General features: G+C 43.2%; 1 protein-coding gene across 1 annotated transcript; it reads right to left on the bottom strand.

Moving 5' to 3' along the window:
- Positions 1-690: 690 nt before the first annotated feature.
- LOC125623573 (ficolin-1-like) lies at positions 691-15,039 on the bottom strand. The gene is made up of 10 exons (XM_075120406.1): positions 14,946-15,039; positions 13,507-13,620; positions 11,035-11,088; positions 10,545-10,580; positions 9,557-9,601; positions 8,643-8,678; positions 7,698-7,825; positions 6,326-6,455; positions 5,590-5,724; positions 691-1,678 (listed from the first exon to the last, which is right to left on the bottom strand). Exons 1-10 carry the CDS (start codon positions 15,025-15,027, stop codon positions 1,431-1,433), a joined length of 1,008 nt encoding a protein of 335 aa, XP_074976507.1. The 5' UTR covers positions 15,028-15,039; the 3' UTR covers positions 691-1,430.
- Positions 15,040-15,561: the final 522 nt, after the last annotated feature.

Below are 15,561 nucleotides of genomic sequence, written 5' to 3'. Positions count from 1 at the left end.
CCTCTGGGGGTTTGAAGGAATGTGGGGGGCAGTGGGGGAGTAGTATTTCTGTGTCACCGCTCCCCCATGGATGCCCCCCCCCACGCAGCACTGACCTGGCAGCTGGGAGCAGTTTCTGACTCTACATTGGCAGTGCACACTTCTGCACAACGCCCCCTTTCACCATGGCCTTTAAGGAGGTCACCAAGGTGGCCCTCCCCTAAGCCGGCCCTGCCGGCATCGGTGCCCATCTTTTTGTTCCTCTGCCATGGCACAGGGAGAGACGGAGACGGAGATGCGGGGGGGAGATGTTGGACTTGGAGTCCAGTCAGCATTTGCTGACCTTGCTGACAGTTAAATCTTCCGCTGGGAATAATACCAGCATAACGAGGGGAGATTATGGCCTGTTCTGCCTCACCAGGCACCATGGGCTGGGCGATGGGACTTTCTAGTGCAGGGTTAGCCCGAGATCGTCTCAGTGCTCTTCTATTTCCACCCTCACCCTATTTCGACATGACCCTTCTGCAGCCGCAACGCTGCTGGCAGAGGTAGCTCCCCTCTCTTGCACTCTCCAGGGTAGCCAGGCAAATAATGTCCCCTTCTGCCCAGGGCACGCTCTGCCCACAACGTTCACAACGCAGGGCCAGGCACATTTGGGCTTTAATGCTATTGAACTGTCTTGTGTGTACAAACAAATCTGAGACGTGGAACTCATTGAGCAGCCCTTGCTTTATTGACAGAGGGGAAGGTTCTCCAGAGGCAGACGCAGCATCTGAGGGTAATGAGTCCCGAACACCACAGGAAGAATTGCATGGCAGTGGTAGGAGCTGTGGTGGTGCTTCTGGTAATGGAATCAAGAGATAGCAGAGCCATGCAGGAGAGGAGACATAACCTAGACAGAGCTGGCTGACATTTCTCAAATTATGAGCTTTTCTATGGACAAACAAACTTTTTAAAAAAAAATATGACATTTTTCATGACATATCACTGATGTGGTTGTAATGTTTTGTTTGGCAGGGGAAAAAATCAATTTTTTAAAATGGTTTCAGCAATTCTTTTTGAAAATGTTCTCTGGGTAACAACCACATTTGTTTCTTTACAGAAAGCCAGGTGTTTTTTTTAAAGGAGAAAATTAAACACTGTCTGGTCCTACATATCAGGGAGAGGAATGAAAACAAAGTCTGCAAAAATGGGTTTATTTAGAGCCCTTTGCAATGAAAACAATTTAGACATTCCATTCCCGCCCCCCCCCCCAAACTATTTTAATCTTTTTACCGGCTCTAGTCCTAGTGCACTGCACTGGGTAAGTGTCTATGATGATGTCTGCCCCCTCCTGGCTGGTGCATAAAGAAAAGATCTTTAGTGTCATCTTCAGATTAATGTTCATTATGACAGGCCTATAATGCTATATAAGAGCTCAGTATAATTATTATAACTGCCTCCCTGATTGGCTACGAGGGCCTGATTTTCATCTCAGACAGCCAGTAGGAGTACTGGTGCCCTTTGCCTGTAGACCAATTCACCCCAGCACCATAGTTTTCATGGGCTCCACTCAGGTATAATCCGTTCAGGTTGGACACATGACAATCCTTGTACCACCAGGACCCTTTAAAGGCTTCAGCACAGTTAAGTACAGACAAGTCGTTGTCATGGTCGTAGGTTGTAAACATCATACCATTGTGTTCAGTTAAGGAATCCCCTGTGGAAACAATTGGGTTTGTTTATTACATGTTTTTACAGAGACAAGGTGGATGAGATAATCTCTTATTGTTTATTTTTTACAGCTCAGTTCCCACAACCCAGCCTGGTGGCTCTGCAGTGGAGTTATTAAATTTCTCCTTTCACCCCACAGCAGAACTCTCCCTTGGGTGCAGGAGAGAGACTGCAGTTCTACTTCCAGTGAGGAACATTTTTCACCAGGCCATATTTGGATCTCAGTTACACCACTATTGATCCAGAGTAACTCGTTGCAGTCAATGTGCTCAGTCCTTCGGTGTCCTGAAATCAGTTTACACCATTGTGATGGTCTAATGTGAGCCCAATGTGCTCCTAACACTAATAGCTGAGCCAGGAGCCTGCTGAAGATTCAGGATCATAGAATCACAGAATCATAGACATGTCAGGCATGAAGGGACCTTGAGAAGTCATCAAGTCAAACCCCCTGGGCTGAAGTAGCCCCAAGTAAATCTAGACCGTCCCTGAGAGGTGTTTGCCCAACCTGTTCTTTAAAACTTCCAGTGATGCAGATTTCACACACTCTGTTAGAAACCTATTCCAGAGTTTAACTACCCTTATACTTAGAAATTTAATTCTAATTCTGATTTAGTTCTCTTTACCGCAGATTAAGTCCATTACTTCTTGTCCTACCTTCAGTGGACATAGAAAACAATTGATCACAGTCCTCTTTATAACAGCTCTTAACGTATTTAAAGACTGTTACCAGATTTCCCCCCCCCCCCCAGTCTTGTTTTCTCAGGACTACTCATCATCAGTTTTTAAACTTTTCCTCATAGGTCAGGTTTTCTAAACCTATTATCATTCTTGTTGCTCTCCTCTGAACTCTCTTCAATTTGTCCACATCTTTCCTAAAGTGAGGTGCCCAGAATTGGACGCTGTTCTCTGGCTGAGGCCTCTCACCAGTGCTGAGGAGAGCAGGACAATTCCCTACTGTTTCTTACATGCCACACTCTTGTAAATATACCCCAGAATGGTATTAGCTTGTCGTGCAACTGCGTCACATTGTTGACTGAGATTCAATTTGCGATCCGCTCTAAATGCCAATTATTTTTCAGCAGTACTACCGCCAAGCCAGTTATTCTCCATTCTGAAGTTGTGCATTTGATTTGTCCTTCCTAAGTGAATCACTTTGCACTTGTCTTTACTGAATTTCATCTTGTTGAACTCAGACCAATTCTTCAATTTGCCAAGGTCATTTTGCATTCTAATTCTGTCCTCCAAAGTGCTTGCAACCCCGCCCAACTTGGTGCCATCTGCAGATTTTATAAGCATGTCCTCCATTCAATTATCCAACTCATTAATGAAAATATTGACGACTACCGGACCCAGGACTGACCGCTGCAGAACCCCATTAAATACACACTCCCAGTTTGACAGCAAACCATTGATAACTACTCGAGTACAGTCTTTCAACCAGTTATGCACCCACGTTATGGTAATTTCATCCAGACTGCATTTCCCTAGTTTGCTTATTCCAAATGTCATGTGGGATTTGGTCAAAAGTGTTACTAAAATCAAAATATATCATCTCTACTGCTTTCTCCTTATCCACTAAGCCAATAACCCTCTCAAGAAGGGAATTAAATTGGTTTGTCAGGATGTGTTCATGAGAAATCCATGGTGGTTATTGCTAATTAATCCTAATGTCCTGCAGGTGCTTAGAAATTGATTGTTTAATAATTTGAGTGAGTGTCTTTCCAGGTATCAAAGTTAGGCTGACTGGCCTACAATTCCCTGGGTCCTGTTTGTTCCCCCTTTTAAAGATAGGTATGATGTTTGCTGTTCTCCAGTCTTCTGGGACCTCTCCCATCCTTCAAGAGTTCTCCAGATAATTATTAATGATTCTGAGATTGTTTCGACTGGCTCTTTAATTCCCCTAATATAAGTTTCATCAGGCCCTGCTGACTTGAATACTTCAAACTTATCTAAATATTCTTTAACCTTTTCCCTCCTATATGGGCTTTCATTCCTTCCCCCTTGTTGTTAATAGTGTGTTGAGTATGTCATCACCAGTAACTTTTTTAGTGAAGACTGAAGCACACTAGCCATGAAACACCTGAGCCTTCTTGATGTCATGAGTTATTACCTCTCCATTCCTGCTAAGTTGAGGAACTACACTTTCCTTCATCTTTCTCTTGCTGCTAATGTATTTAAAGAACCTCTTTTTCCTGAACTCCATTTTCCCCAGATTGTCTTCCCACAGGACCTAATCCATCAGTTCTCCGAATTTGTTAAAGTCTGCTGTTTTGAAGACCATTGTCCTTCTTCTACTGTTTTTAGTCCTTCCTTTCTCAGAATAAAGAAATCTGTGATTTCATGATCACTTTCACCCAAATTGTCTTCCGCCTTCAGATTCACTCCCAATTCCTCCTTGTTAGTCAGAATTAAGTTTATAATGGCTGTTCCCCCTGGTTACTTCCTCCAGAAAATGGTGTCCCCAACACATTCCAAGGACTTATCAGAAATGTTGTGTTTTTCAGTATTACTTTTCTAACAAACGTCTGGGTAGTTAAAGTCCCCCATTACTATAGTACACGTGTAGCAAGAGGTCACTTCTATTTTTTACCCTTTTTCTCTTTACCCAGAGACTATCAATTGGTCTGCTTGGAGCAGAGAACAAATTTATATATTCTTGCTGTATAATTCTACACCTCCTCCCTTTTTTACCCTGTCTGTCTCTCCTAAACAAGCTATACCCCACTATACCAATATTCCAGTAATGAGACTTATCCCACCCAGTTTCTGTGATGCCACTTAAGTAGCAATTCTCCTACTATGCTAATCATAGAATATCAGGTTTGGAAGGGACCTCAGGAGGTCATCTAGTAAAACCCCCTGCTCAAAGCAGGACCAATCCCCAACTAAATCATCCCAGCTAGCGCTTTGTGAAGCCAGGCCTTAACAACCTCTAAGGAAGGAGATTCCACCACCTCCCTAGGTAACCCATTCCAGTGCTTCACCACCCTCCTAGTGAAAAAGTTTTTCCTAATATCCAAGCTAAACTTCCCCCGCTGCAACTTGAATCTGCCACTTGCAATCCTTCCAGTTCTTCCTGTTTATTCCCCATCCGCCTGGCATTTACATTTCGGTATCTGAGATGCTGAGCAGATTTCTTTACTGATTTCCCACTTCTTCCTCCTCTGTACATGCTCCCCCCCCCAATCTAGCCTTCTGTTAAGTTGGCCCTTTTTTATGCTTAACTCTTGGTTTTTGTCACCTGCACTTTTAAATCTAGTTTAAAACCCTTCTCCCTAGTTGGCTTGTGGGTGTGCCTAAGTAATCCTGCAGTGATGTGTAGTAGACTCTGCATGCCACAGAATATTCCTGTATCTGGTATCCAAGAGTCTGGGATGCATCGATTGCTTGAAATGGGGCTTATCTACCCACGCAGTGACTTGTACCAATCCTGGTGTGCCTACTTAGTTTAATTCAGACATTTCTATGGGGCATTAAGGTCTAATGTAGGAAAGCAACCAGCAGTAGGCAGGCTATCCATATTATACTATATGTTTTGTAGTCACTAGACCTTGTATTCCTCCTATAATACTTCAGTTGCAGAATAACTGATAGGTTTCAGAGGAACAGCCGTGTTAGTCTGTATTCGCAAAAAGAAAAGGAGTACTTGTGGCACATTAGAGACTAACCAATTTATTTGAGCATGAGCTTTCGTGAGCTACAGCTCAAGTGAGCTGTAGCTCATGAAAGCTTATGCTCAAATAAATTGGTTAGTCTCTAAGGTGCCACAAGTCCTCCTTTTCTTTTCGCAGATACAGACTAACATGGCTGCTACTCTGAAACCTGAATATTCTGCATCACTTTTGCTTTACATTTTTCCATCTGCTACAAAGGGTAAAGGATAAGCTCAGAACCTACCTGCAGTGCCATTCACAAAGTCTCCAAGGATCAGCTTGTATTTCTCATTCTCCCCTGTAATTTTGAATGATGAGAAGAGAGCAAATTGATAGTTGGTGCCAAAATCTCTGAGATCGACGCGAAGCTCATTTGGACCTTTAGAAAACAATTTGAAAGCAAAATGTTCAGCACCTTCCATTAGTGTTTATTACTGTTATTGATTGTTTCTATTGCACAAGCCCCTAAAGGCTCCACACACAAATCAGGCTCCATTACGTTGGGACCATTATGATCATCTAGTTTGAATTGCCTGCATCACACACATCACAGAATTCCACCCACTGATTCTTGCATCAAGCCAATATCTTCCTATCGACTTTATCAATTTAATTTCCATCCACCAACCTGACCTCCCTATTAAAAACCTGCTCCATGTTATGCTTTGCGCAGTTCAGAATTGATGACCTCATCCAGGCTGTAGCATCCCTTATTGCTGTACTGTGGGCGAACCACCCGAGGACAAAACGCTGCTCCAGGAATCGTGACTGGATCCAGCCCATCTACCACAGCATTATTGGCTTCAGTAGCTCTGTGTGGCAGGACTGGGCTGTAAGGAACAGGAAGGGGTGTCTGCAGCGGAAGTGTTACCTCTACCGATAGTACAACGCTATACCCTGTGTCCGTGGCTAAACTGTGGGAACAAAACTTGGTGGAGAAGGTTGCTGTAAGGAAAAGAATGCATCAGTGATGTCTTTACCAAGGGATGTCAGCAGGTGGATATTGTCGTTCCCCAGCCAAAATTCTGACATCCGGCTGCCAAAACCTCTCTTGTATGAATTCCAGTCACGGTAAAAATCCATGGAGCCATCCACCCGTCTCTGGAACACCTGCAGGGAAACAGGAGGTTCTCAGCTGGGAAATCCCACATTGTTTTCCATCCTACAGAATGAGGAGTAATGGTCTCAAGTTGCAGTGGGGGAGGTTGAGGTTGGATATTAGAAAAAACTTTTTCATTAGGAGGGTGTTGAAGCCCTGGAATGCTTACCTAGGGAGGTGGTGGAATCGCCTTCCTTTGAAGGTTTTAAGGTCAGGCTTGACAAAGCCCTGGCTGGGATGATTTAGTTGGGAATTGGTCCTGCTTTGAGCAGGGGGTTGGACTAGATGACCTCCTGAGGTCCCTTCCAACCCTGATATTCTATGATTCTATGATTCTACTAGAGCAGAAAACCAGAAACTCTGAGACTGTAAATCATTGAATGAGATTTAACGTGGTGAGATCTATTTCAGCCTCAGGTGACTATCGCAGAGGGAGGCTTGTCTCAGAGGGTCATATTAAATCTTGGCAGCAACAGCACTAGATTAAAGGATCACATGGGCCAAAATCTACAGCACTGGACTGGCAATTAGGAGACCTGGGTTCTATACCCAGTTTTGCCACTTGAGTAAGTCACATCACCTCTGCTTTTTCTCTGGACTACCTTGTCTATGGAGACTATGAGCTGCAAAGGACATGGGCTGTCTCTCAGTATGTGTGTTCAGCACCCAGTGCAATGGGACCCTGATCTTCATCAGATTCTCTAGGCACGACTGGGATATAAATAAGCACAATAATAAATTGGAAGGTTTAAATGTGAGATACATTCAGGGTTTAAATCCCTCGTCTCCTCATCTCCCTAGAATGCTCTCTGTACACTTGAGAGAGCAGCTGATGCAGATGTGGAAGGAAGAAGAAAATCTGGTTCTGGAGTCTGGGCAGCTATTGAGGAGGCTCTGAGAGCCAGGCAGAGAATAGCCAGGAGAAGGGAAACCTGTGTCAGAGCAGTGACAAATGTCTCCTCACTTGGGGTCTTTTTGACTCTAAAGCTCTGAGTTCCCTCCATGGAACCCATTGTGTTCACAACCAAGGTATCTGGAGAATTTGACAAGGACTAGGGAGGATTAGAAGGGCTCAGGAAGTGTCTGTGTTTTTATTTCAGCTAACCATGGGGAGCTAACAGCTTCAGAGTTTCTGTCTGCATGCTTTTCTTCTAGCTGCAACCCACTGGCTAAGGGCCACCTCCCATTCTTGGGACAGAAAATTGTTGTTCAAGAAAAAATGTCCAATGAGCTTCATTATGCTCTGTTCTTACAATCCATCCTCCGCCATCTGTGTGCATGTCACACAGCACGGTCATGGCGTTACAGTCACGGGGGTAGATGGTGTACCAGTCGCTCATGATGTTCCCTCTAGCTAAGAGCTCCTTGCAGTTCTTTGCTCCTGGTTGAAAGAGGAATTGAAATATGTAAATTGGTTGTATAACTCTCTTTGGAGCAGGGATTCATAGGCTGCTTTATGTTGCACTGAGGGCCAGATGAATTGCAGAATCGGGTAACTGGAAAAGAATCTTTGAGTCATCTTCTCCTCTCCTCCACACTGTAGCATATGGGAATTGGGTAGTATCCCTTTAAATAGTTTGTGGTTCCTCTGCGTTCTATCTTTGGAAACCTACTAGAGCAGCAGCGTATGTACCTAGCGAGGCTTTTCATACTCTCAGTAGTTAGCAAACCAAATGATTTAGACTCCAGGGTGCCAGTCTGGTTTGTATTAACTTTGTTTGAAAGAGGAAGCACCTGTCCAACCCCATGTGTTCTGTGTGAGACCAGCGCAACCTGAACAGAGGATTGGCTCAAAGCATCTTGAAAACTCATGGAAACTGTAATGTGCACAAAGACTTCTACTGGAAGTGCCCACGCAGCCATTTTGAAATCCCTCTCTGAGTCAGAAGGGCTTCCCGTCATTATGTGACTTGGTTGAACACTCACCCCCAAAGAATATCAGATACTCTCAGAAATACTCACATCAAACAGTTTGCAAGTGACCCCACTGGCTGAAATGTATTTCCACAAAAGATTCACTGGCCACCTAAACACCTTCATTTTAAAAGATTAAAGTCTCTTTGCTGATAGTTTGAGAACAGCAAATAGGGTAAATCACAGATGTATTTTTTTTGTAATTTGTCTACCTCTAATGGGTTTTCATGTTTGGGTCTCTGGATGGAATGAGATGACATTCAGTGGTCATAAGAAACTCTCACCTTTCTGACACTGCATGTCTTCCAGCAGTTCCTCTCCTAGTCACGAAAAGAAACACAGTAGAAAGTGAAATGGAACCAGAAAATGTTCTACTGTCTTTTAAACTATGTAATTGGCCAACAGTGACAGCTGGGATGGCAAAGTACTCGTTATCTTGAAAATGCACTAGACAGGTTTTTAACTGTGAAAATCCAAGTGCTAATGGATTCACACACACCTCTGATCTGAGCCTTCCAGCCTGAACCATCAAGACAGCTCTCATTATGTACCAACGCTATTTTGTAACCCTCTCATGAGGCTCTTACTTGCAGGGCTAAGAATTCGTCCTTAATAGACTAAATTAATTGCTGGTCAGTAACTAGAAGCAATGCCCACAAAGTCAAGGGAGTTCTATATGCTTACGCTAGCTGAGAATTTGACTCAGTACTTTTTTTTTAAAATTCCAAATGACAATGGGAGAATAACAGTTAAATAAAGTACTGGTAGAAAAGTGGTCATTCCTTTAACTGGACATTTAAACAAGATCCATTTTTTTGTGACTCATACTCCGCACTCCCAGTATGTTGGAAATATAAAGAGAGGTAGGCAAAAGTAACCTTCTCTAGGATACACCTCCAGATCTACAGATTTCACTTACATTTCAGCTGTTCTCTCTCATACCAAAGGTCATCTGGCTAGTGTTGTTCCAGATGTTACAACACATGGATGGCCACCTGTTTTTGTAGGCACAGCTATTTCTCTCTTTATAGATCCCAAATCTTACAGGAGGATTGATATTGATATTTTGGACATGGTAACTATTGTGGACATGGTATCTATTCAAGAAACACGCCTTTTAAGCCCCTTAATTTTTAGTGCTGCAGAAATAAAACTGAAATGTTGTGCTCAGTATAAAGGAGAGTGCAGAGGGTCTCACCAGGTATTCCAGGAAGTCCAGGGTCTCCCGTGTCTCCTTTATCTCCTAAAATATAAACTCAGAATAAGATCCTTCTTTTGCCTGGAGGTGACCTACATAATTCAAGATTTCACTGCAGCAATCACTTGGGTGTAATGGTGTAGGGGGCTAGTTCAAGGCCTATGTGCCACCTACATTCTGCACAATCTGTTAAAGCTGGTGTTTTGTGGGACTTAAGTGATGCATTTACAGTGTTGCCAACACTCAGGATTTTATCATGAGTCCCATGATAACTATTGTTTTCCTTAAAGCCTGGGGTCCAGTGGATATGACATGATTTCAGCCTTCAGTCTGAAAGAAAAAGTAAGTTTCTAGCCCTTGAGGCTTTGAACAAATCTTCAAAATGTGACCCCAGTGCACCCTAAAGGCTCAAAAAGCAGAAGGCAATAAAAAGGACACCACAGCTATAATTTGTACATAATCTCATGATTCTAAAACAGTCTCCTGATTTTTGATGAAACTGACCCAAGATTTTCAAACATTTGGGGTTCGCAGGACTGCATTTATCTTGTCTTGTCTTCTGCATTGGCTGAATTTCACCCTTACACTATGTCTATACTGAAGTTGGGACCTATTTCCTGTGACTGCACTGGACCTTGTGACATATCAGACATTATAATTAGAGCTGGATGAAATTTTTCCAGCTAATATTTTATTCACCAAAAAATACAGTTCCGTCTCTCTAACAGTTCATGAATTGGGGTCAAATTTGTTAAATACATTCAGCTAAGTAGAAGAAAACCTTCCCACATACTCCAAAAGTTTTGTTTCAACATTTTTGAAATGTTCCAACACTTCATTTTGGAACACCGTTTTGTTTTGTCATTTGGCTATTAAACAAGAACAAAAAAGGGACATTCTTGTTCAACCGGAACCAATTTCATTTCAGCTTTTGTTTGGCATAAAGTGCCCTGCTCTGCAGAGAGAAGAATCATCTGAGGTCTCTCACCTTTCGCTCCAGGGGGGCCAACAAGACCTCTTTCTCCTGATTGAACAAAAAATAAGATAGTAAAGACAGATCAGAGATAGCGAGATCTTGAAACTGGATCAGAACTGAAGCTCTATTGAAATAATAAAAGCTTTATTGTCAAATATAGAGTGAAGGGAAGCTATGGAGGGGGGAGGGATAGCTCATTGGTTTGAGCATTGGCCTGCTAAACCCAGGGTTGTGTGTTCAATCCTTGAGGGGGCCATTTAGGGATCGGGGCAAAAATTGGGGATTGGTCCTGCTTTGAGCAGGGGGTTGGACTAGATGACCTCCTAAGGTCCCTTCCAACCCTGATATTCTATGGTGGTTTTTGGAGCCCAGATATTATAGGAATTGGTGTATTATAACTCGCTCTAATTTATAACTAGCTCTAATATTTGATTAAAAACTTATTTCCTGTTCTTAGGTCACCTAATAGAAAAACAAAGTTATCTTCGCTTTGTTACTTTACCTTTTCGGCCAGCTTTGCCTGCCTTTCCAGGGAACCCCGGAGGTCCTAGTTCTCCTGCAAACACAGAAAACTGACTGAATATTTTCCAAGGTATTGTAAATACTGAGTACATAATCCCCACCCACCTCTCCAACCTGGAATTACAATAACCCACTGGTGTTGAAATTCAAATAATATATCTGCATCTGGCTCCCTGGACTCCCTGATCTCTAAGGTCACACAGTGAACAAGTGAGAGAGATGGGGAAAACACCAGAAGACTTGGTTGCCAATCTGATACCTCAAAGGGAATGGACAATATTTCAGAGCTTGAAGCTCCAATCCCTTACCAGTGGACATGGGAGATTTGCTATGTGATTTGGGCAGAGTTTCCTCATATCAGGATCAAGGGGAATCTCCAAAGTCAGAGCATACTACAAAAGTAGTTCCCATTTATGTCAGCCCCATCCATGGCTGATTCTCATTCTCATATGGCAGGCGACCAGCTTGGCTTAACGGTGAAATCCTAGCAGATCTTAAACATAAAAAGAAGCTTACAAGAAGTGGAAGGTTGGACATATGACCAGGGAAGAGTATAAAAATATTGCTTGGGCATGTAGGAATGAAATCAGGAGGGCCAAATCGCACCTGGAGCTGTAGCTAGCAAGAGATGTCAAGAGTAACGAGAAGGGTTTCTTCAGGTATGTTGGCAACAAGAAGAAAGCCAAGGAAAGTGTGGGCCCCTTACTGAATGAGAGAGGCAACCTAGTGACAGAGGATGTGGAAAAAGCTAATGTACTCAATGCTTTTTTTGCCTCTGTCTTCACGAACAAGGTCAGCTCCCAGACTGCTGCGCTGGGCATCACAACATGGGGAATAGATGGCCAGCCCTCTGTGGAGAAAGAGGTGGTTAGGGATTATTTAGAAAAGCTGGACGTGCACAAGTCCATGGGGCCGGACGAGTTGCATCCGAGAGTGCTAAAAAATTGGCGGCTACGATTGCAGAGCCATTGGCCATTATCTTTGAAAACTCGTGGCGAACGGGGGAAGTCCCGGATGACTGGAAAAAGGCTAATGTAGTGCCAATCTTTAAAAAAGGGAAGAAGGAGGATCCTGGGAACTACAGCCCAGTCAGCATCACCTCAGTCCCCGGAAAAATCATGGAGCAGGTCTTGAAAGAATCAATCCTGAAACATTTACATGAGAGGAAAGTGATCAGGAACAGTCAGCATGGATTCACCAAGGGAAGGTCATGCCTGACTAATCTAATTGCCTTCTATGATGAGATTACTGGTTCTGTGGATGAAGGGAAAGCAGTGGATGTATTGTTTCTTGACTTTAGCAAAGCTTTTGACACGGTCTCCCACAGTATTCTTGTCAGCAAGTTAAAGAAGTATGGGCTGGATGAATGCACTATAAGGTGGGTAGAAAGTTGGCTAGATTGTCAGGCTCAACGGGTAGTGATCAATGGCTCCATGTCTAGTTGGCAGCCGGTGTCAAATGGAGTGCCCCAGGGGTCGGTCCTGGGGCCGGTTTTGTTCAATATCTTCATAAATGATCTGGAGGATGGTGTAGATTGCACTCTCAGCAAATTTGCTGATGATACTAAACTGGGAGGAGTGGTAGATACGCTGGAGGGCAGGGATAGGATACAGAGGGACTTAAACAAATTGGAGGATTGGGCCAAAAGAAATCTGATGAGGTTCAATAAGAATAAGTGTAGGGTTCTTAGGACGGAAGAACCCAATGCACAGCTACAGACTAGGGACTGAATGGCTAGGCAGCAGTTCTGCAGAAAAGGACCTAGGGGTGACAGTGGACGAGAAGCTGGATATGAGTCAACAGTGTGCCCTTGTTGCCAAGAAGGCCAATGGCATTTTGGGATGTATAAGTAGGGGCATAGCGAGCAGATCGAGGGACGTGATCATTCCCCTCTATTCGACATTGGTGAGGCCTCATCTGGAGTACTGTGTCCAGTTTTGGGCCCCACACTACAAGAAGGATGTGGATAAATTGGAGAGAGTCCAGCGAAGGGCAACAAAAATGATTAGGGGTCTGGAACACATGACTTATCAGGAGAGGCTGAGGGAACTGGGATTGTTTAGTCTGCAGAAGAGAGGAATGAGGGGGGATTTGATAGCTGCTTTCAACTACCTGAGAGGTGGTTTCAGAGAGTATGGTTCTAGACTATTCTCAGTGGTAAAAGAGGACAGGACAAGGAGTAATGGTCTCAAGTTGCAGTGGGGGAGGTTTAGGTTGGATATTAGGAAAAACTTTTTCACTAGGAGGGTGGTGAAACACTGGAATGCGTTACCTAGGGAGGTGGTAGAATCTCCTTCCTTAGAAGTTTTTAAGGTCAGGCTTGTCAAAGCCCTGGCTGGGATGATTTAATTGGGGATTGGTCCTGCTTTGAGCAGGGGGTTGGAATAGATGACCTCCTGAGGTCCCTTCCAACCCTGATATTCTATGATTCTATGATTCTATGATTCAGTACCTGTATTTCCTGCAGTTCCTTGGTCTCCTCTGGGCCCTATAGCACCTGGAATTCCGGGGCAGCCTTGCACAATGGTGAGTTTCTCGGTACCGTTGAGACCCACTACCCTCACCTCTGGGGAAAGAAATGAACCCATAATCAATTATTGTTAGCTTCTCAGGACCTGAAACATTCTGCAGAAATCCAGAGGGATAAAACCAGCAAATGAAGTTATTAAATATTTGTATTTAAAAGAAATCACTTCAGACTTAATTTTGATGTACACATCCCTCTGCAGTATTTGCAACCCGACCATTGCAGCATTGTGTCAGTTCATGAGAATTAGTTAACTACAGAGAAATAAAAGTGACACTGACTAGTCAGTTCTTATTATGCAAGCGGAATGAAATGCAAAGGAAATAGCTGCCATTCAGTGAAAAACTGTCCAAAAGTAAATTAATTTAAAAAACAGTTGCTCTTACAAAACACAGGTAATACATTTGAAAGAATTAAACGTGTTTTTTAACCTAACAGTCCCCTCTCCATATTATACACATTGTGAGATTTAAAATTATTAATAGGCACATCAGTGAAGAAAAATAGAAACACACCTGTCAACGGTATTGAGCTCCATAGATGTGGACATTTTTGAGGTAAACAAAGTGGGGAAATGGTTTATATTTCCTGTGATATAGGAACTCCACTTGCCCAATTTGGAACTTTTTGGGTAGAAATTGTACATAGCAAATGATTTTCAAAATGTCCATGAATGTTAGAAAATGAAATGCTGCTCTGAAATAATATTAAAATAAACCTTCAAATGCTGCTGGATTCTCAACCCAAAGTGCAGAAATGAAAGTGTTGACATGGAAAGAATTGTGTTGTGGATTTGCAGTGATAGATACACAACAGTTGTGATTTTATAAATTTCATCTTAATTAGGTAAATGTGAATTTTAAAAAGCAGAGGGATCTGAAATCATAGGCTCACTCTGAGCTTTGAAGATTGAGATTTTATTTTCCAGAATTTAGCTCATCTGCCTGTGTGGGTCGGTCAGTCACCAGATTAGAAAGGCTTTGGCCCCAATTTGCAAAGGAGATGGGAGCTTTAGACAGAGAGATTCCAGCAGCAACACAGGGAGGTTAGAAGACAGTATATTGAAGAATCTCAATGAAGACAAGAGACAACATTTTCACAACATGGTTTGCAAAAACTGTCCTATTTACTGAACACCTCAAGTCTGTGTTGTGCACTTCTGCAATATAGATTAATTTCAACACAGGAATTTTGTACAAAGAAGCTGTTCATTTTATTATTTAAAAACCACCATGAGCAGGAAAAGCACTTTATAGATGTGTAGGACAACAAACATTCCTGAACAGTTCCCAGTTCTCCAGGGTCCAGGTTGGCAAGAGCCACAGTATGAAACGCTGTTGAGAACAGGATTGTCTTTCACTCACCTGGGCAGGTGTCCTTAGCCTGACAAACCGTTGCTGCAAGACAGAGTAAAGAGAGGAGAGTTTTCTGAGCAGCTCTCCCCATGGCTGGTGCTGATCTCTGATCTTCTCACCTTCTCCTCTCCTTTAATATTTCAGTCCCTTTAAGCCTTTTATATGCAATAATGATACAGCCTAGAGCAAATAAAACTCTCTGCCTCCGGCATGTCAGCGCCTCCTTCCCACTCTCCACATTCCAGCAGTTTCCACTGGGACTTATTTTGCTGCAGCGGTCACAACTGGAGCTGATTAAATGGCCTGATAGGAGACGTTCAATACTGGACTAGCGGCCGTTGCTTCCCCCGCACAGCAAAATAAAATTGCAGTATCGTGCAATGATGATTATTGAACAGAGCCAGTCTGAATCTTTCCTCACAAAGTTGATTCCTGTCAATGTGTCTTCTGAAATAGTAAAATAGGATGCCAAATAATGAGCCCAAACTGACTTTCTCCATCCCTTTGAAACCCCCTGTTGGCTTCAGTGGGAACCTTTGGGAGAACAAGGAGAGCAGGATTGGGTGGATTTACTCGCCAACTGCTCTATTACTATTATGTGTGTGACAGTAGCCACAGGAGGCCT

Source organism: Caretta caretta, chromosome 16 (assembly GCF_965140235.1).
Source record: "Caretta caretta isolate rCarCar2 chromosome 16, rCarCar1.hap1, whole genome shotgun sequence".
In the NCBI taxonomy this organism is placed as follows: domain Eukaryota; kingdom Metazoa; phylum Chordata; order Testudines; family Cheloniidae; genus Caretta; species Caretta caretta.
Note: the sequence above shows the minus strand (reverse complement) of the source record. Positions and strands in the feature narration are given on the sequence as shown.